Source organism: Anarrhichthys ocellatus, unplaced genomic scaffold, assembly GCF_004355925.1.
Source record: "Anarrhichthys ocellatus isolate YVR2014 unplaced genomic scaffold, GSC_Weel_1.0 scaffold30, whole genome shotgun sequence".
NCBI classification, from domain to species: Eukaryota; Metazoa; Chordata; class Actinopteri; order Perciformes; family Anarhichadidae; genus Anarrhichthys; species Anarrhichthys ocellatus.
The window spans coordinates 3,014,304-3,035,238 of record NW_022280060.1 but is presented as its reverse complement, the minus strand read 5'-3'; the positions used below and the strand labels follow the sequence as shown (position 1 = coordinate 3,035,238).

General features: G+C 39.8%; 4 protein-coding genes across 7 annotated transcripts in view; 3 read left to right on the top strand and 1 right to left on the bottom strand.

Annotated features, from left to right (window-relative positions):
• Positions 1-9,144, top strand: part of tpm4a (tropomyosin 4a) — a 22,312-nt gene extending 13,168 nt beyond the window's left edge. For 2 of the 4 annotated variants that reach the window (XM_031863899.1, XM_031863901.1), the window contains 7 exons: positions 3,398-3,531; positions 3,680-3,797; positions 3,940-4,010; positions 4,110-4,185; positions 5,364-5,426; positions 6,592-6,661; positions 8,001-9,144. In XM_031863899.1, coding sequence (XP_031719759.1) covers positions 3,398-3,531; positions 3,680-3,797; positions 3,940-4,010; positions 4,110-4,185; positions 5,364-5,426; positions 6,592-6,661; positions 8,001-8,083 — 615 coding nt within the window. In that variant the 3' untranslated portion in view covers positions 8,084-9,144. Of the gene's footprint in view, positions 1-3,397; positions 3,532-3,679; positions 3,798-3,939; positions 4,011-4,109; positions 4,186-5,363; positions 5,427-6,591; positions 6,662-7,132; positions 7,370-8,000 lie in introns of those variants that run through there. The other 2 variants (XM_031863898.1, XM_031863900.1) reach the window with 1 other exon arrangement.
• Positions 9,145-9,358: 214 nt separating this feature from the next.
• On the bottom strand, positions 9,359-10,777 carry LOC116392451 (40S ribosomal protein S27-like). Its single transcript, XM_031863903.1, has 4 exons — positions 10,658-10,777; positions 10,106-10,211; positions 9,876-9,986; positions 9,359-9,712 (listed from the first exon to the last, which is right to left on the bottom strand). Exons 1-4 carry the CDS (start codon positions 10,661-10,663, stop codon positions 9,684-9,686), a joined length of 252 nt encoding a protein of 83 aa, XP_031719763.1. The 5' UTR covers positions 10,664-10,777; the 3' UTR covers positions 9,359-9,683.
• An 818-nt stretch (positions 10,778-11,595) lies between these two features.
• LOC116392450 (ras-related protein Rab-8A) lies at positions 11,596-17,126 on the top strand. The gene is made up of 8 exons (XM_031863902.1): positions 11,596-11,759; positions 12,293-12,353; positions 12,997-13,057; positions 13,533-13,610; positions 13,760-13,849; positions 14,001-14,066; positions 14,624-14,674; positions 14,774-17,126. Exons 1-8 carry the CDS (start codon positions 11,636-11,638, stop codon positions 14,861-14,863), a joined length of 621 nt encoding a protein of 206 aa, XP_031719762.1. The 5' UTR covers positions 11,596-11,635; the 3' UTR covers positions 14,864-17,126.
• Positions 17,127-19,135: 2,009 nt separating this feature from the next.
• Positions 19,136-20,935, top strand: part of hsh2d (hematopoietic SH2 domain containing) — a 4,084-nt gene continuing 2,284 nt past the window's right edge. Inside the window, exons 1-3 of the mRNA XM_031864138.1 lie at positions 19,136-19,322; positions 20,378-20,467; positions 20,578-20,743. Of these exons, the coding sequence (XP_031719998.1) occupies positions 19,195-19,322; positions 20,378-20,467; positions 20,578-20,743 (384 nt within the window). The 5' untranslated portion in view covers positions 19,136-19,194. The remainder of the gene's footprint in view (positions 19,323-20,377; positions 20,468-20,577; positions 20,744-20,935) is intronic.

Sequence of the window (20,935 nt, the reverse complement as noted above, 5' to 3'; positions counted from 1 at the left end):
GTGTGTGTGTGTGTGTGTGTGTGTGTGTGTGTGTGTGTGTGTGTGTGCGTGTCTGTGCTCACTGCCACAATCTTCCTGATACTCCACCACAAACATTCCCCATAGTTTGTTTTACCATATAAGGCAGTGGTGCGTCCCTGGCAGCCAGAGAATGCAAAGTGGTTGCTAAAGGAAGGGGCATGGCCAGAGACAGAGAGAATACCAGCTCTGAAAGAAAGAACAATCAAAGGGAGGAAATGAAAGAATGTTTGGCAGCTGACTTCCTGTCACTGTTTTTTCAAGATCCTCATTTGCAAATTAGCGTTCAGTGTCTATCTTTAGAGTAAAAGTTTGTCATTCGACTTTTTTTTACCTGAACATTGGAGTCACATTTGTTATTTTTGGCAAAAGCTTTGCATGTTAACGAGCTTGTGTTGCTCTAAGCATGTGTTAAAGGAGTTTATTAAGCTGGAGGAAATGTATTTTTAACACTACATTAAGGACTTACAGGAAAAACCTCTTCTCTTCCGTGGTCATGGTTGAGTGAATTAGAGGCATGAGAGTATGTACTGTATGCACATAAGCTTCTTTACTTGACACAAGGCTGTCTCTGTCTACAAGGGAATCCCCCCCCGTGATTGGTAAATGCTGATGACAGATAACACCCCAGGTTGCACACATCTTATTGCGAGCGTAGATATACTGCCGCAAGGCTTCTTGTATTTGTGTGTCGCTTGATGAATGACGACACACATTTTACTTGAAAGGAAACTAGCCGGTTGCTAGCTGGTGATGTTTGTTAGCGAGAGGCACGTATTGACCGAGTGACAGTGTTTGTTTGCATGCTTGCAGAGCGTGCGTGTGTCTGGAAGTGCATCACAGCGTCTGATGTGCCAGTGTGGCTGAACCTAAAGGCTTGTGGATAGTTTGTTTGTTTGTGTGCAGGCGGTATTCTTCACAGCACATTGCTTCACTAATGGAATAGCAATATCTGTTATTTCAGGCTCTGGTTTAATTGTGCTCAATGTTTCTCACTCACACAGATGTAGTGTCGACAGACGCAGACCTGTGTGAAGGACATCGCTGATGAGATTTCAAGCTGTCCGACCGATTTGTGACCTTTCATTCATTCCGTGTTGGGTTAGGTTTTCCTCTATCAAGTGCTGGCTGTTTTAAGGCACGTCAACGCGAGTCCGACAGACATTTCCTGTCTCATATCAGCGGCCTCCCCTGGCAGCTCTGGGTGCAGGAGGGCAGGACCTGGGAGAGCACAGAGAAGGAGAGAGAGAGAGAGAGAGAGAGACAGAAAAAGAGATGTGGAAAGACTGACTGACTGGCTAGTCAGCAGTTTAAGATGACATGGAGACGTGGAGGAGAAAATCTTAAAAATTATATAAGAGGCCAGTGCCAACGAGCAGGAAACCATGCTTTCATTTCCTGAAATATTGAGTGTCTGACAGAATGGAAGATGAGAAGTCTATTTATTCTCGGCACAAACAGACTTAATAACTCTTTTCCATTGAGCTTTCTGAGTGTGCTCTTCCCTTCCCTGCAGTGTTACCTTTCCTCCTCACTGCCAATCCTTTCTCTTTTGTCTGTTCTAATGACTTTATCGTGCCAAATGCTATCAGAGTGACTCATCTACCTGTAAGCTGAATGGCAGACACTCTTGACTGTTGATCCGACTGGCAACCTGACTTCTGAACTGAATGACTAGCTAATGAGTCACTGACCTACTAACTGCTGCTCTGTAACTGAGCACAGAATAACGTCTGTTTGTCTGAGAAATCCCCAGGTGTTTCATTTTAGTAACGGGGAGTTAACTCGTGTGAGTACTCTCAGTTTGAATGAGTAATTCAGCGTTGTGGCAGTTCAAACGTGGAGTTATGTTGTGACGTCTGAGCTGCCTGGTTGTAAACTTTTATCAGTGGACAGACTCTTTGTTGTGACCTTTGTATGATAACTGAGGTGGGCGGGTTTCCAGGTTGAAAGCGGCTCCCTAGGAGGTGGTGGTTGGATAAACTCACTGTCCCACTGAGAGGAAATGCCTGTTTAGTTGTCTGTTTTCTTTTTCCTCTCTCTGCCTTTGTCGACCAAAGGCAGATGAGAAGAAGCTCAATTGTCCGACCTACTTGTCCCAGTTCTGCATTCACAGTCACAGGAAATTGAGATTTTGTAAACGTTTCATTCAAATCCAAAGTCCCGTGATCTTCAGATATTAAAAAGGATTACAGTCTCCAGCCAGACCGCTTCTGTAGAAGATCCTCCAAGGACCTCCAGCTGTCTCCGTTTCTGTTATTATTCATCAGCGAGACAACTATTGATTTGTGAAACATGAGCGGGCCCCAGAGAGCATGACAAATAGATTACAGTACCTCACTTACAGATGGAATTAAATATATTTTAGTTCACTTGCAGTCAGACTTCTTTATGTGGATTCAGTCGTTGTGTCTTAATATGAGTATACACAACACAGATGCAGTACTGGCAGAATATCCCCCTACAGTCATTACAATACAACTGTATTTTAATAATAAGAGTGCTTGCAGAGGCATTGCACCAAATGTAGCTGCCTTTCTCCCAACATGTCTGCCTCGATCCACTAGTAACACCTTCCTAAAGAAGATGCACAGTTTCTTTGCAGTGGTAAAACAGGTGAAACTCTGTTTTCCCCTTAACGAGTTTAGATATTCCATAATAACACACAACTTTAGTTTTTGTTTATTTCTTTTACAAAAACATACAGTATATAAACTGTCGCCAAAGATGAAAAATCTCTATTATTCAAAAAGTCTTACTTTAGGGGGAAATTCAGTATTTTCCAAAATACATAATCACTTAATCGTAACTGTTCATTTTTTATAAAACAGAGGTTGTTTGGTTTAAAAATGGAAGAGAAGGAGATTTTCTGTTCATTCCATTTTGATGAGACAAGGAACTTTCAGTCAGTGACTATTGCTCTGCACTCCTCGTGTGAGAAGCTGAGGAATAAAATGCCCGATTTTAAACACAGTAGCGGTGATCAGGAAAACACAGGACAGGACAGAACGCCTGATTTCTAGAAAAATAAACTTTGATCGATGTCTAATTCTCTTTTATTTCATTTCAACATGATCTTAGAAAGAGCTTTATATTTAAAAGTGTAGAGGTAAGCTTATTTTAGAGTGGACTTATTACATATTTGATTTTGCTGTGCAGACAGAATAAAACTACAAGTTGCTGTCCTTTTTTTTTCTAACTGTTTTATATATTTTTCAGCTGCTGACTTTTCTCCCCCCCCCACTGCCCTCTTTGTGCCTTTTCCTTCTCTTTCTGTTTTATGGTGGGGAAAAAAGGGGGAAGGGAAGACCAGCTTGGATGATTTAAAGTTGAATGAATGACTAAATTTCTCTCTTCCCACATATTTTCCTCCTCACAGGCGGAAGGTGATGTAGCAGGTCTGAACCGTAGGATCCAACTGGTGGAGGAGGAGTTGGACCGAGCCCAGGAGAGGCTGGCCACAGCACTGCAGAAACTGGAGGAGGCTGAGAAGGCCGCAGATGAGAGCGAGAGGTCAGTTTGTGATAAAAAAAGATTCAACCTTGATCTTCTTTAGATTTGAATTTTGTTTATGTGCATTTATGCCTGCAATTGTGTGAGAATGTGTGTTCCTGGCTTTCTAAACATCATTCAAAGCCTTATTTATGTCTTGTCCAATCAGAGGGATGAAGGTTATTGAGAACCGAGCGAGTAAGGACGAGGAGAAGATGGAGATTCAGGAGATACAGCTGAAGGACGCTAAACACATCGCCGAGGAGGCCGACCGTAAATACGAGGAGGTGAATTTGACAGCGGGAGCTGGTTCGGAGCATTTGCACTCCACTCTTCATTGTAAATTTTAGTCTTTAGTCTGACCTACTTTTGTTCGTTCGGATTCTGTTGTGCTTCAAGACCAAAAACCTTTATTGATTATTGTCCCAGGTTGCCCGTAAACTGGTGATCCTGGAGGCAGAGCTGGAGAGAGCTGAGGAGAGGGCCGAACTCTCAGAATGGTAAAACTAGTGAACACACTAACACGAGAGCAAATACAGACATGGTCGCGCCTTTCGCTTGTCCATTGAAACCAAGCATGTGTCTGTCTCCCTCCACAGTAAAGCCGGGGACCTGGAGGAGGAGCTGAAAAATGTGACCAACAACCTGAAGTCCTTAGAAGCCCAGTCTGAGAAGGTGAGACTGTCATGTTGCATGTGGGTGATATGCATGCCGATGACTGGACCGTGCAGCAGAAATACACATTTAGCTATAAGTATTACTTCTTTTTTTGGCCTCCTGAGCTGCCAGATTAGTGGTGTTTTTCCACACAGGACTGCAACAAACTTCTCTTTTTTTTATCCAGTAATGTTCAAGATAAACATAATCTCAGGCCTATTTGAAAGGCTAGCCACAAAGTGGTAGAACAAATTAAATGCATCTGTTCAGAATGCATCAACGGAAAAACGTATTTTTTTAATCATATTGGCAAATACTTAGACAGCTGATTAATGGGTTATGGAGTTGCTTTCCTTCTCTTTCACAAATAAACATTCTAAATAAATACAACATCACATACTGAACACCCGTTCTGGCGACCAGCGTGTGCTCATCTCCACTTCCCTGTATGCTATCATTGTTCTCATGGCTCAGTGGACAGTAATTTGAGTGAGTAGGGAGGGAGTAACCACATCACCAAAGTATTGTTTCATACAACCGGCATTATAATTGTATATCATCAGGCCGTACTTACAACGCAACCATTTATTTTCCCCTCAGGTTGTTTAGATGCAAACCTGAACGTATCAAGATAGCTGGACAACCATGATATGTAGATGTTTGAATCTGACAAATTTAAATTCTTTAATGTCACGTGCACAATTGCTAAGAAGCAATCGTTGGTGATGAATATCTTAGATCTTAGGCTCCCCCTAACAATGTTCATTAAAAACCCGCTGAGGCTTTTTCTCATATGTGCAGGGTTAATGGCAGCGTTCGGTGTTTTGGTGAACCAGCAGCTAGTAGAGGCCTGCAGCGCATTCTTCCTGCTTGTTACGTTAAATTCCTCCCCAGGCACCGGCAGGCAGAATGACGGCATGCCAGACTTACCACATGACTTTAAGAAATACATGCCATTGCTTTGTTCGGTCAGGCCTGTTCCCAGGCCATGCTAACGCCTCGCCTCTTTCGTGCCACTACCTCTCTCTGCATATCACTCCTCAGAGGGAGTGGTGCCATAGCTGTTAGAGCAATTATTATCCTTGTATGATGAGTTTGTGCATTCACATTGTGTGCATCTGTAGGTGAAAGAATGAGTTTGCATTTCTGTAACTGATTAGGTAATGCTGTTTCTCTGTGTCTCTGTATGTCAAAAGTACTCCGAAAAAGAAGACAAGTACGAAGAGGAGATCAAAGTTCTGACTGACAAACTGAAGGAGGTGAGATCCTGATTATGTATTGTATGATTTTTGGGGGGGAAACAAATCAGCAATGTCCCAAATATAAGCTGGCACTATTGTGATACTTTAAGAAGAAACACTGCGACGGGCCTCACAGTTGGGTAGAGGACTTGGACACATACAGTGTAACTGCAGTGTCTCTTGGTCAAATCAGGCCATGTCATCATCTGATACTCTCACCCTACGTTTCCTATCCCCCTCTACTGGATACGTCTTTAAAAAAAAAAGGAAATGCCAAAAAATAATCAACTTACTCATCAAGTTTTCATTAGATTTAGGATGTTATTTTTGTTACTAAATGGATGATTTTAAATGGTTCTACATTCATTTTTATCTGTTTAAAGTAATAACTCACCCCCAAAATGATCAGCTGTGTATGAATTACTCCCCCCGTACTGTTACCTTGAGTTTCTTGAAATCTTTTTTACTCTCGCATGCATCCGCTGGAAATGGAGAGTTTAGAAACAGAGAGAAAACTTGATGAATATGTAAATGGCGCGGCGTTTAACATCAGCCAACGTATCGCATCTGTTTTCAAGTACTCACACAACTCGTGCATTGTGATCGAAGTCTCATTTGTCCAGTTGTGTGCTCACCACTTCCCAAACACATGCATCTCCGCTGAAACCTTACTATTTAAAACACTTCCGCATAAACAGTTTCACGCTTGTGCAGGCGCGCTCCTCATCTGTGCGAGGACCGTTTATGTGGAAGTGTTTCAAACGGTAAAGTTTTAGCGACAATGCATGTGTTTGAGAAGTAGTGAGCACACAACTGGATGAATGAGACTTGGGTTAGACTGCACACGCTGTGTGAGTGTTTGATGTAGTTTTGCCGTTATCAAATCCATTCACTTCAATTCATCGAGACTTTTCTTTGATTGTCTGTTCACTGCGGTGGCATGCAAGAAAAACAAAGTTTTCTTCACTAACTCAAGGTAGCAAAATAATTGATATATAAATGATCATTTTAGGGGTGAAGTATTATTATTATTATCTGCATGCATTGAAAACTTAATGTCTATGGTTGCTATGGAAGGTACCGAAAGGCTCTTGAAAACCTGCGGTATTACAGTCTTGAATGTGGAATTCACTGCGTTACAGCCTCTTTACTTTGTAACATGCCGTGTCTGTGTTTCGGTCAGGCTGAAACCCGTGCAGAGTTTGCAGAGAGGAGCGTGGCCAAACTGGAAAAGTCCATTGATGACCTGGAAGGTATGAGATCAGCACCACTCACATGTCGTAGTGTTGCACCACTTCGTTCCCACTTTGTTGATGAACCACAAACAGGTTGTTTAGCGGAGTTTCTAAAAGACAACTACTCCATGTGTCAGCCAGGCCACAAAGAGGACAGAATGTGCTCGGATGTTTTTTACGTCAGCATTATTTAGTCAGGCAGGCAGCTGAGTTTAGAGTTATTGGAGCAGTTTTGTGAGACAGTCAGAGCAGGTTTTAAATGCTGGAAGCTCACCCAGCTTCAGAGCCATGAGCATAATTATGTATGCATCATTCTTTCTTCCAAGCATTTCTGCATTTTTTTAAGCCTGACCTATTTTTTTTGTGTCTTCTCCTTCCTCCCTCTGCTCTTCTTCTGTCTCTCATTCTTATCCTGCTTTTGGCTTGTTTGTGTCGCCGCTGTCCCTGACAACCTGCCGCCTGTATTTCCTGTCGACCTCTGACCTCCAGATGAATTGTATGCTCAGAAGCTGAAGTACAAGGCCATTAGTGAGGAGCTGGACCATGCCCTTAATGACATGACATCTCTGTAGATGCTCTGACATCTTCCTCTCTCTGCCTCTCACTTCACTTTCTCTCTCTTGTGCTTTGAATTCATATTCTCTCTGTGGATCATACTCTATGTGCCTTCTTCACATCTTTCTATGCAGGAAATGATTAATTAAAAAAAAATTCTTTCCTACTTTACAGCTTTTGTCTCTCAAGTTTAATGCCTTTGTAAAATGATTGATGCATAACCTCAACTACGTACTATACATTACCATGCACTCTGTGATTTCTGTAATTAGGTAACCAACAGTCTGACTTTGTCAAACTTGTAGCTTTGTACATTGTACGTCTAATTATCAGGAAGTTTATATGGGACAAGGTGAGATTTACTCTGTTTTTTGTGTGAATTAATGCAGCTTGAAATCCCCTTTGACCCTTTGAAACACTATTTTGGTTGTAAATCTAACTCATTTTTTATCGTTTTTGATATATGTTATTCCTGTCTTTACACATGGTAGCATCGGATACAACAAATGCAGCACACAAGTCCTCTAAGACATCCATAGTGTAATCTACTAACAGTCTCTGGCAGAGAATGACAGTCAGCAGTTTATGCATGAAAGGCACAGCGGTGTGGTTGAGGTTTTTGCATGTGGCACAACTTTAATCAAAAATGTTATGCAAAACATCTGTCCAGTAAAACAGTGCTCTGCGCTGTTTTGCAAGGGATGCTGACAAACCTATAAAGGAGAATACATTGCCATGGCTCGTGCAGTATTATTTGCTGATGGTTGAGGCTTCACCATGTCACTTTTCTTTTTCCCTACAGAGAAATTATCACAAGCCAAAGAGGAGAATCTGGGCATGCATCAAGTCCTGGACCAGACCCTGCAGGAACTGAACAGCTTATAAAAACACAGAGAGGAAGCTGGAGAGGATGAGATCGTCATGTAACATTCCTTTAATGTTCGATTCCATTCCACATTTCGACCTGTAAAATCTTTATTCCCAGTGTGAAGGGGGTTTAACTTAATGCTTGTCCATGATTTTTTTTTTCTAAGGCACAACTTGGTTTCTTTTTTTATGATGGGAAGTAATTTTGATCCCATTGCTTCTTTTTTATCCCCAGCTGTGATTGCAGAAATTCTCCCCAGAAATGATTTTTGACCACTTATTTAGAAAGAACCGGCAACTAACACACCCAAAGAAACCTCAGATTAGGTCACTGCCTGAACTGGCTCAATTTTACATTTTATGTGCACATACATACATTAAGCCTCTGACTGATTATTTGAATACATATGCTACAGATGGTGTTGGGTTTTGCTGCGACTACATTTGGGCTCTGAAGTGCCACCCAGTGGTGATACGATGTTAGTCAACAGTCTTGTTTTTCTGATCATGCTGTACCACCTTAAGATGCTACAAGTTAACAGACATTTGGCTTATGTGTGCCTGTTTTAGCAGTATGGTACTTAATCTGGTTGTGTGATGGGGAAATGTACAGGTGACCTAATGGAAAGCTTCATTGATAAATAAACAGGTCAAGGCACATGCTGCCCAGTCTCTCTGGGCCTCCCAACATTTAATTAGAAAAAGAATGGCTCTTTTGCCATTCCCCTATTATCCTGAGGCCTACATGTTGAAGATGCACGGAGTATTCATGTGCATCAAAAGATTTTTACTCTATTTTGTTGTGTGGGAGTCTGTGCAGAACCTGAGAGCTGTGCATGTACAGTATCTAGCAGTGACCTTTCTTACCTGTACTACCTTTCCCTAAGCTAGACCTGACCGTTGACACATTCATCATGATTGCCAACAATCTGCCATAATGTAGCCAATATTTACTAGATTTACAATATATTGTATTACATGTGCGAGCTAAACCCAAAACCACTTGAAGCTCAAGTCAAGCTTTTATCAACCACGGATACTTATTGTATATAGTAGAATAATGTTAGGTATTTGAGAAATTGTATTGCTATGATTATTTTTGGTTTTGTTTTATTTACACAACTTCTTATTTTGCCAGGGGAACTCTCAAGACCAAAGAACACACATAACACAGACAATAAATTCTTTAAATGTTTTATTTTTGTTTATGATGGTCATCATGGTTTTTATCTCATGACAGGGCAATGAAAAGTGCCTCACACATGACCGAGGCCATTTTGAAACATCCCCCCCCCCCCCATGTCAACTTAATAAATGTTTTACAGAAATCATGACTCATTGGACTTTGTGTGCATTTTGAAGGATTCAAAACATGTTTTACTCATTCAATAGCAGTAGTTAAAACTACTCTACATAAAAGTGCTTTATATGATTTACATGCTGATATAATTCATTCTTTCCTGCTCTATTGTATGAAACACTGCGGGGGAGGGGGATGACATTCCACTCCACATTTTCAAGGTACAGATACATTTCTGTACTAAGGATTTAACACTTAAACCCAATATATAGTCCAGTCTTCCAGCTGCCCGTCATGGGTGTTTTGCACATTTTCTGTTCAGGAATATTTCTTTCTGAAGGCACAGCCTAGACAGACAAAAAGTAAATGCTTCAATATCTCATCATAGTCAAAACCATAAGGATAGGATTGAAACCTTCATGAAACAGTCATTTTAACATATATCCACTCACTTCCATACCTTGGAGAAATCGAAAGCAACATAAATACATATATTCATGTATTTTTTACCTTCAGTTAGTCTGCATTTCCCCCCTGCTGGTTGACAGAGGATTAAAGCGCAGCCTGCACAAGGTACCACTGTCTGGGCATGGCTGAAGATGGTGGTGATCTTGTAGCAGCCTGGGGAGTACAGAGAGTAAACTCAATTAGAATATACCACTTTAAGTTAAAGCACTTACTTAATCCCAAAACTCATTAGAAAATCAATAATAACATTTAGCTGTGTGGTGCAGTCTTACCTGTGCACTTAACATCCATGAAGTAGGAGTTGGGACTCTGCACCAGCCTCTTCTTCTTGTGCTTACTCCTCTCCTTGGCAAGACTGGGGTACAACAGATCCTTATCCTGCAACCCAGATAAGAGGATGGTTAACTTTTTCATTTCAGAGAACTGAAGGAATATCTTGTGTTTTTATTATTTCACTTATTCACTGAATGACAAGGCAATACTATGTGGTTTATGTTTTGATTATGCCGTAATGCCCCCTATAGTCTGATGAATGAATTTCTACTTTGAGCAAGTATCCTCGGACACAAACATGTCCAGGCAAGCCCAGGGATCATATCTGAGACGCTAAATACACCTGTATACTGAATACAGATAATGGTTATTTGAAATACTTCTGCATTTTAACGCATATTATCCCATGTATCAACTGATAAATACATATTTCTCATTCTGTTATATTATGTTTATCCACTGACTAATAACAGCTTTCTGTCCATCAAAACTGTTCTACAAGTTCTAACTACAAAAACATGTCGAGCAACACAAATATTTTCTTCACTTACTTGCATTTTTGCTCAAATCACGCAGGTTTATCTTGCAATGCAAATACGATATAGAAAGTGAAACTTCAAGTGCGCCCTCAACTGTACTTTTGTTGTTGTAATGTTCTGACGGGCGTTTACACTTCAGTACCGGAAGAGACTGAGCAGGCGGGGTCTTCTTCTGTAAGGGAGGGACAACAGATTGTAGTGGATGGACTGGTCCATGTTGAGTACATAATAATGCTACTTTAATAATTACTTTTGCAAACAGTACAAAAGGCACTAAATATCAAATTAAGAGCCCAAAGACACTTTAAGGAATCAAAAACAATGAATTGATCGTAGCTGTTCCGACTAGTAGATATGTTGTTTTTTAACTTTAAAAATGATGCATTCACTGTAGACATTGAAAAACACAAATAAACTTTTCCTAAACAGACTTTTAGACTGTCTTTAAACTCTTGATATTTATTGGAAACCCATTTACACCACTATGATGAAAAACTAAATATCCTGTAAGTCATAATGAGATACTATCTCAAAATAATGACAAAGCATCTTCTAATTATTACTTAGCATTTCATAATTATGACATAGTATCTCATAATTATGAGAAATGTTCTCATTATAATGACTTATAGGATATTTTTATTTATTTATTATTATTATTAAAATGGCAGAAAAGAGCTTACATAGAATATTTAGTATCTGACTAATATATTTAGTGGTACGCAACACAACACCGACTAAATATTGGTTATTTTTTAGAGAACATCCATCTCTATACGACTCATTTTGTCAAACGGCTAATTAACACATCTTTTAATCCGGGTGACCATAGACATCAAAACGAGCACACTCAACAAGAAATGCAACTTCCGGAGCCACGACGACAGAGAAGAGTGACAGTTGATTTGACCAATAGAAAAACTCTCGCACAGTGACGTCTCTGTCTCTAACAACGGGCGGGATATCCGCAGTAGTAAGCTAACTAATAACATGGCGAAGACTTACGATTACTTGTTTAAACTACTTTTAATCGGCGATTCAGGCGTCGGAAAGACCTGCGTGCTATTCAGATTTTCAGAAGATGCCTTCAACTCAACGTTCATCTCCACTATAGGTGGGTAAAAGTCATATTATCTAGTATTGTCTTAGCCGAAAAGTGGTGGGAGCAGCCCATCCCGTCATGCTAATTTGGTGCTAACTTTTCTGACTAGCATACATCTTGTAGCGTTAGCTAGTCAGGAAGCAGCCCAGCCGGCTTGTTAGAAGGGCTTTTCCAGAACTGACAATTATATTTTAACAAGTTTCTATAGTTGGAAAGCACCTGTATGTATGAGCTGCGAGGGTGGGTACTCCACCAACAGCGTTACAAGTATTTATTCTGTGTATATTAATCATGGCCAGCTGAACTAACAAGCGACAAAGCTGTCAGTGAGCTAACGTTAGTTAGCGGTGTCATTTCTCCTACGAGTTCCTGCCTGTACTTCGCACTCTCGGAGCCAACGTGACAGAACATATTAATGAACTCTTTCAACCACTCTGTGCTTCGAAAGTGAAACGTTTGTTACTGTCAGTGTGGTGCCTTTTGTCAGTTTGACAGATGAAAAGACGTGCTTGAATTGAATTGTGTGACTTCCGTTTGTTCCTCAGGTATTGATTTCAAGATCAGAACAATAGAATTAGATGGAAAGAAGATCAAGCTACAGATATGGTGAGATGGTCACAGTACATACAATGCTTTCAGGTCACAGCTTCACATGATGTGGCAGAAGAAAGATTCACGATGGATGATCTTTACACTCAGTTGCCAGTTCAAGGTGCATCTAACTAAAATGAATGCAGTAGCCCTCAAATATAATAGGGTGTATTGCACACTGGTTGTATTAGGCTGTTAGTTTTAGCAGTGTGTGTCTATTAAACTGACAAATTATTTCTTTATGGGAGCGCAACATAAAGTAGAAGTTGAATACTCATGACAATGGAGGGCCTGTAAAAAGTCTAGTAAATAAACCCTTTTTATGGTAAATAAATATAACCTTTGATATTATCAGATTTTATTATCTCTAATATTAAAATCTATATCGCTTTGTACCCCTTTTGTATCCTCTCTTCACAACGCTATCAACTTCATGATTATCCTTGTGTTTGATGTATAATAAATATCCGTTCTCAGGAAATTTAAAAGTTTAGGTAGCTGTTTCCACCGGTACTGACTAACAATATTTGTACCAATACATCCTCATCTAATACTTGTACATCAAAGGAATATTTAGGCAAATTTGCTTAGTGCATGAGGCATCTCTCAAGTCTTGACTTTGGTGTCCTCAAAGTTGCCGGTTTTGTTTTCTATGTAGGGACACAGCAGGACAAGAGAGGTTCAGGACCATCACGACAGCCTACTACAGAGGAGCCATGGTAGGTTACATTGTAATCTGAACAACTCAAATGACGGTATAGATTCTCTCTTGGACCTAACTGGGTGAAGTGGTGGTTATCTCAGGTGTGTGCACCGCAGCATAAGCCTTAACCAGAACCACACCCACCATTGTTGTTGCTAATTTTGTACACACCTGGGAAACTAGAGATGCGCTCAGTGAATTGTAATGGTATTTTTGTTTTCTTTAATTCAAGTTTAACTGGATGCCTGTGTTTGCATCTTCTACTTCAGGAACATAATTGATCCCTGTTTTATTTGGTATTCAAGTGCTGTGCTTTTAATTAAGGCTGTAAAATCATGTGATGCGTCACTAATAAGGGTTGACATGAACAGCGGAAAATCACATTAGACCCTTAATTTCCAAGTCTGTCTTCATGGACTAATGGTAATTGGTAAGGAAGGGTTTCCATTGTTGTCTGGCTGCTCATTGGTTTTATGTCTTTTCCTCTCCAGGGCATCATGTTGGTGTTTGACATTACCAATGAGAAGTCCTTTGACAACATCAAGAACTGGATACGGAATATAGAAGAGGTAAACGTTTTCCATTCGTGGACGTGGCTAGATGTGTTTTTATTTCGGCACTGATTTTTACTAAAAAGCTAAAGAGTATGTATTAATCTAATGCATTCTATGATTTATCAACTATCTGTCTGTTCTCCATGTCAAATTATCCTCCACAGCATGCATCAGCAGATGTGGAAAGGATGGTCCTTGGGAACAAATGTGACTGCAATGACAAGCGACAGGTGTCCAAAGACAAAGGAGAGAAGGTGGGAACATAAAGTTGACAAATGAATGCACTTGAGAGCTTGATTTGAAAAAGTACACTTTAACCTCGCTCTCTTGGGGAGCATATTTATTGTCCTGGCTCGTTGGGCCTGAGTACTGACACGGATTCTGTTTCGTTACTCCTGCTGTCAGCTGGCGCTGGAGTACGGCATCAAGTTCATGGAGACCAGTGCAAAGGCGAACATCAACGTCGAGAACGTGAGTACACAATTTTTCTGCGATTGTTGTCTTAGTTTTGAGTAATTCACTGCACAAAAGGGGTTAGATGAAATATCATTTTATGATAAAAGGATTGCCATGTACTGTATAGAGGGCACAGTGGTTGTAGACTATAAAACAAGAATAAAGTAGGAAGTCTTAATACGCTATCAAACTGGAAAAATCAGTTTCTTCATATTTCTTTCTGAAGGTTTCCCATTAACTGATCTATAATCAGCTAATGAGCCAGTCCACATAGCCTATACCACAAAAGACAATAATCCTATTAAATCATAGCCATAATTAGACTGTAATCACATAATCTGTTCATACAAACCCTCAGATTGTGTGCAAATCATGTGCATTGTTTGCGTCTTGTATACAATTATTGATGACTAAGAATCAATCGAGTTTCTTCTGGTTTTGATGCTGTACTTTAAACCGACAATCTTCTTTTGTCCAAAACCATTGGTCCTACCCAGAGTGCTATCATTAATGTGGTTTAATTTAATATAGAATGTACTTATTTAATTTGTTAAACCTGTTTTTGTCTGCAGGCCTTCTTAACCCTTGCCAGAGACATTAAAGCAAAAATGGACAAGAAGCTGGTAAGAGTGCAATAGAGTGGAAACTTAATGGTTTTGTGTCGTATACTATTTCTGCAGTCGTCATATTTGGTTGTGCTTTCTTATCTGTGTGTATTTCAGGAGGGCAACAACCCGCAGGGCAGCAATCAAGGAGTAAAGATTACAGAACAACCCAAGAAGAGCAGCTTCTTCCGCTGCAGGCTCCTGTGAGGAGACTTAAGTGTCGGCATCCACCTTCGCCTTACCTGTGTCCCCCGCTGGACAGAACTGGACAGAGCACACTCTGATCTCTCTTTTTATTTTTCTTCACTTGTCGTCCTCTTTTTCTTTCTCTCTACTCTGAAAAAACAAAAGTTCATGGCTCTCTTGGTTCCCTCCACAACTGTGAATATAACTCTGGCTTCTGTCTGATGCTAAATCTGATCCTTAGATTAACACTTCCAACTTGATTCCTTGAGATTGCGTTGACTTTTAAAGACACGAGAAACGATCAAACCTTTACTATTTGCAATAATGTCCGATTCCAAGATGGATTCTTTCACCTGTTGTCAGTGTCTCTTGGTGAAGTCTTAGTTATTCGATCCTTATCACTCAAAGTAGCCCAAATTATACTTCCAAAAAAAGGCTTACTTCTCCAATAGGCTTCCTAATTTTTGAATATACTCCATCTGTTGAATAATGCAAGGTGATGAGAGTACAATCCAACCCATTATGCCACATTTGTGTACTGACTTGGTGGCCTAAACTTATTATTAGGTAAACGCAACATGTAAATATCTATCATTGAGTAGGATTCACGATGTGAAACGATAGTGCCGACGCATTCTTCTCACATCAACATTGGGGTTTACATGTCCTCTTTCCAGCTTTTCTACTTGTGTCTCTGTTGATTTCTTAGGCTGAAACATTCCTCTTGTGAACACTTTAATGTGCAATGTGATGTGTGTGTGTGTGTGTGTGTGGGGCCCAGATTTAGCCTATTTTAAGTATTCACATGGTTGCAGTAAGGAGGGCTCTTGACCCAAGTATGCTTGTTTTAAGGGCACACAGATTCCTTTTGTAGTTGCTTGCCTCATCAGTTTAGGTATTGCAATTTCTATGGAAGGTAAGATGTGATTGGTGGGAGGTGGGCATTTTATTTGATGCACTTCAACTGGTGGACTAGCAATACCTAACTCTGACACCTGGAGGCAATACAGTTACACAGCAGTGGCTCAGAAGGAGTCACGGCAATGATGTAATCATTGTTTTATGCATTCTAACTTCTTCCTGTCGTCGGTTCCAACGGGGGAAGCGCGTACACAACGGTTCCCTGGGCCTTGGATTGGGGCTGTAGCAGTATTTATGGAGTGAAACAAAACATAGCACCAAAATGACAAAGTGTGCTTTTATGTTCTTATTGATTATTATGCACTTTTCCTTTGTTTGTTTTCTGTAAAGAAGAAGTTCATTACATGTGTTGACTGTTGCAGTCTCAAGCAAAGAATATTCATGCACAAGTTTTCCACGTACCCTATCTGGGCTTCCTGACAATATTTGAGCACTGAACCTTGTCTTTCGAGTTGGTATAATGAAAGTATACAGAAGGCCTTTGATTTGATTTGGAGATGTTTCTCCCATTACAACGTTCCTATCAATTGATATTTCTCTTTTTCCCGCTTCTTATGCATTTGCGTCCCCCATTGATGCTTTTGGGAACCCCTGATGCACCCTCACCCACCTAGTCTCTCTCCTCTTCCCTCATCTAGCCAGACAGCCCATGTCTCGTTTTGGTGCAGTATCGTGGCCATCTGAACTATGCATTCTGCATAGAAGACCTCAAAAAGCTTTGCACGTTTGACTTGACGAGCTTTATTTGAGAGAAATGTGCATAGGATTCTTGCTGTTTACATTTCTGCTGTCACTCCAAATTCTATTGTATTTGCTGGGTTCAGCTATTTAGGTGCAAAAATAGGAAATTTATTGAAAGCTGAAATTCACCGCTGATGTTTCACAGTGAGTGTAAATCATAGCGGTGCTGATGAGTCATTGGATTTAATATTTAACTGTGTAATTATTAACCTGTGGATGTAAATCGTTGCCGTTAACGTGGTTTGACTTTTGGGACTATTTCGGTTTAACTGGCTCTCACAGGTTTAGTCAATTCATGCCTTAATGAAAAATGCAGTTTTTTTAGACTTGAGTTTGGCTGATATTTCATCTCAATGTCATTTGATTGATTTGTAATTCTCGCCAACTAAAAATTTGCCCGGTCTATGTTAGCATATCGTCAGCATTCCCTAACTAAATTTGGATTTCATCGCTGATTATTGATGGATTTCATGGGGAATAACTTAAATAACTCAGCAATTGTAAATAAAGATCTACAGTGATTGTACTGAAGGTTCATAAATCTGTTTGATCTACACATTTTGTAGATGTGTGTTTTGATGATTTATTGAAAGAGATTCTTAAATAAATGTTTTTCAACTTATTATATTTGCACCTCTTTATTTTGAGAAATTCATGTAGATGTTTAAATATGTAAAACAATATGAAAGTTACTTTGCGTGTTTTGTTTGTCCAAAACGCACTTTGTAAGCTCATAAAAACAAAGAAAATTTGAAAAACTTGTTTCTTAACCACCCATAACGTATAGATGACCAAGCATGACTTTGTGGGAAATAAGCAATTGAGAATATCAAATGTTAGAAAAATCACTTGTGAAGTTGATTTGAACGAAAATAATGTAGGTGATTTAAAAGTTCATATAAAATGAGCATTAAAAATATGAGATTAATCCACATTATTTAATCTTTTCAATAAAAAAAACTTTTTTTTCAGTTTTCAACATGATAAAAAAAATGGCCTCATGGATTGTTTGTGTGAGAAGATGGAATATGAGCAAACGCTGTTTGACTCAGAAAACTGTGTTTGCATCTCCACAGGTGCTCTGTACCTTTGTAGGGCCCCTCTAAATAAACTGCACTGGCGCTCACCACTTCAGCATTGCACACCGCCGCGCAGCAGCATGAAGGCAGTAAGACTTTAACCTTTATGAAGTTCTTTTTCATTTAGACAGTCAACATGTGGGAGGACACTTCCCAAACTGGTTCTTTTACCTGACCTAAAGCGGCTCACCAGCATAAGAATCTTCATTGAATTGGTTTACTAAACAGTAAATAAATCACCAACAACAATAACGTCACAGATATGAACTTTAATGTTAACATAGTTCCCGTCTGTAGCTTCCTCTCTGACTAGAACAGCCGATGGAAGTCATGCACGCATTTGTTTAGCATTAGCATATTATTAAGCAGCAGCTTTCTTATTTTCTTTAAAAACCCACATATTAGGCTTCTAATAGTGGGCAAGCTTTGCAGAAAAATGGAAATGACCAACAAAGGTTTTAAGAAATCAACACAATCACAAAATCTCCCTAAACAAATGTTCTAAAGTAAACTTCACCAAGATTTGTTGCATTAAACTGCACAGGTGTCCAGGCTATATCTTTCTAAAAATGAAAAGAAAGTGTATTTGCTGCCCAGAAGTTGAGATCGCCTCAACCATTTCTCTCTATATATACTTTCCACATTATAATACACACCTCGGTGCTCTGAACCGATACTTGAGCAAATGTAACATTATGCAACGGCTGTAGCGGGCAGGACTGAAACCTCTCATTTCACATTCACTTTAACAGATCATGTCATACACCTGTGGCTTTATGATATACTTAGGCTACATTCCTATAATCCAAATACACTGTCATACTTAAAGATACGTGTTTATCTTCTGTCTGATGATATAAAGGGCCGTTTAATAATTTGTTACGACCATGTCACTTTCTAATTTGGCTGCATTTTCTAGTGTTCTCTCTAAATGTGACTGGTAAACAGCTACTCATTAAACTGTGTGTTTTGCCTCCGCCCCCTAACAAGTGTCGTCAGGTGAGCAAGATCTGCTGTGTCATTTTTATCAGGGAGCTGCCCGAGTATAGGTGAGTAACGTTTGCTGTGAGCTACGTTTAACGTAGAACTCTCTGAGTTTTATTTGCAAACAGTGTCATTTTTTTGTCATTTGAGTTTTCAATCTACGCATTTTAAATTCATTTGATAAACTTACGTCGAAGCTGTTTTGGCTTCTTCTGTATTACAAGTTAAACTGGTGAAAATAGCTTTTGTGTTGTAAACACAAAAAAAGTATTGTGGGGTTTCTTTTTAAGTAGAACTGTAGAACGATGTTCACAGTACGTCAGAGCAGCTTTTATTCAGTTATGTGTAATTGAAAGAGGAACAATGAGCATGGAAAAAGAAAAAGATCACATCACTGGCATTTGATTGCATAATCTGCAAGTTATCAATGCCACATTAGCCTAAATGCAAATCTTTGTTTACTGGCAGCTCATATATCTGTATGGGGTTTGTATTCTATGTATGCACTCTATGTACCTGTATCTTATGTAATAACTCAATGAGCTGTAAATAACGCATTTGCAGGACTTTGTCCTCCGTGAATTTTCCAACAGACCCAACAGAGGATTAAATGAGCTGTTTCCCAGGATGATGGAGCGGAGTCAGTCGTCACAAGGACAGCATGATGCTATCACCTGGTTCACAGAGTCCCAGCGCCGGCTTGTGATCAGGAACGGCATCATCCCAGAATGGTTTCATGGGATCATTTCCAGGAAGTAAGTTCTCAAAGTATATCACTGTCCGCCATCTGTAGCAGTGAATGGCAGACAGGGAGGAATGTGACGAGCCATGTTTTGAAAACCTGTGCATGACAAAGATATAAGTGTTGCGTTCCAGCATGCAGGGATTATTTTTAGTGTATTGCTCAAGTATATAGGCATGTAAATGTCTAGGATGTGTCATGTTGTGCCTCTGCTTCATATAAATTATTAATGTCAGATTATAAAGAGTAAAACTAAAAATGTCAAAGTTTATTTCTGCCCCTCCTGTCTAGAGCAGCAAAAGTAGGACTAAGAGTAATGAGGAAAGAACATATACGCCTAAACCAAGTCTAAATGTCAATGTCAGGAAGTAAAAAAGACTTTTCAGGAAGTTCTTGGCAACCAGTTAAAGATAAAGGGTCACTATTATTCTCAACCCTCATAAAAGCATTTGCTCCTTTACATGAAGGTAAACATCAAAAACACAACAAAACGTAACTGGAGTTGGAAGCATTTTGAGTGACAACAGAGATGTGTCTTTCATCTTTTCGACAACAAGCAAAACAAACAAGCAAAACTAGAGCATGCATCTTTGATCTACAGGTACAAGGACAAAACATTGATTATACACATTTATGTATGATGCACATGAGCCACAGATGTATCAGCTAAGTAGCCTCTTGAATGGTAACCTTTACTTTTATAATAATTAAGCATATTTGTACTATTTGTAATGGATTTTTCTCTTCCTCCACACCCTGTGTACACACTCCCAACTTTGAATAATGGATGAAACAGAATAATTATTAATAGGCATTGCGTACTCCATCTGTTTACTTTACTGACCAGACTAAAATGCCCTGCTGTATTTATTAGACTGTTCTTTTTCTCTTTGTTGTGTACTGAAAGCTAAACTGTTTCATACAGATCTTAAGACGATGAATTCCCAGGGAGACTTTCACAGCATACTGATTCCAGCTCCAGTTCACATGCTACATCATTTAAAGATTAAAGTGTGTGTGTGAACGTTTTTTTGTTTTGTGGCAATTTGCATACATTTTTGTGTGCAGTGTGGCAGAGGAACTGCTAATGTCCAAGCCTTCTGGCTACTTCCTCATCAGAGTCAGTGAGAGCAGGATTGGCTACTCTCTCTCTTACCGGTGAGCTGTTTTTCACATCTCGCACTCACACATTCGGTGCGACGGTCCAAAGCCCTGCCCTGGTCACTCTATTTGACACATCCTTTCCTTTCTATCTCTTTGACCCTCAGTGCTGAGGACCACTGCAGACATTTCATGATCGATGCAGTGGAGGACGGCCATTACATCATACTAGGGGAGAACAGGAGTCACCGTAGTCTGCAGGATATGGTGGACTTTCACAGACGGACTCCCATCATGCCTTTCAGTGTGGTGCTGACTGTCCCTTGTGAACAGGTGAGGAACGAATACAGGTGTCATACATTATAGATGTACAGTACATGCAGTTAGAGTTGGAACTGAGTAACCTATCCAAAACAGCACTATTTGCTTATTTGCCTTCTATCTGTGCCTTATGTAAACAGAAAAGAATCACTATTTGCTCTCTCTCTCTCTCTCTCTCTCTCTCTCTCTCTCTCTCTCTCTCTC

Coding starts and splice junctions, on each gene's coding strand:
- LOC116392450 (XM_031863902.1), top strand. CDS start 11,636: ATGGCGAAGACTTACGATTACTTGTTTAAACTACTTTTAATCGGCGAT. Junction 11,760..12,292: donor AACGTTCATCTCCACTATAG/GTGGGTAAAAGT, acceptor TTTGTTCCTCAG/GTATTGATTTCAAGATCAGA. Junction 14,067..14,623: donor CGAACATCAACGTCGAGAAC/GTGAGTACACAA, acceptor TTTTGTCTGCAG/GCCTTCTTAACCCTTGCCAG.
- LOC116392451 (XM_031863903.1), bottom strand. Junction 9,987..10,105: donor CATGGATGTTAAGTGCACAG/GTAAGACTGCAC, acceptor TGTACTCCCCAG/GCTGCTACAAGATCACCACC. Junction 9,713..9,875: donor GAAATGCAGACTAACTGAAG/GTAAAAAATACA, acceptor TTGTCTGTCTAG/GCTGTGCCTTCAGAAAGAAA.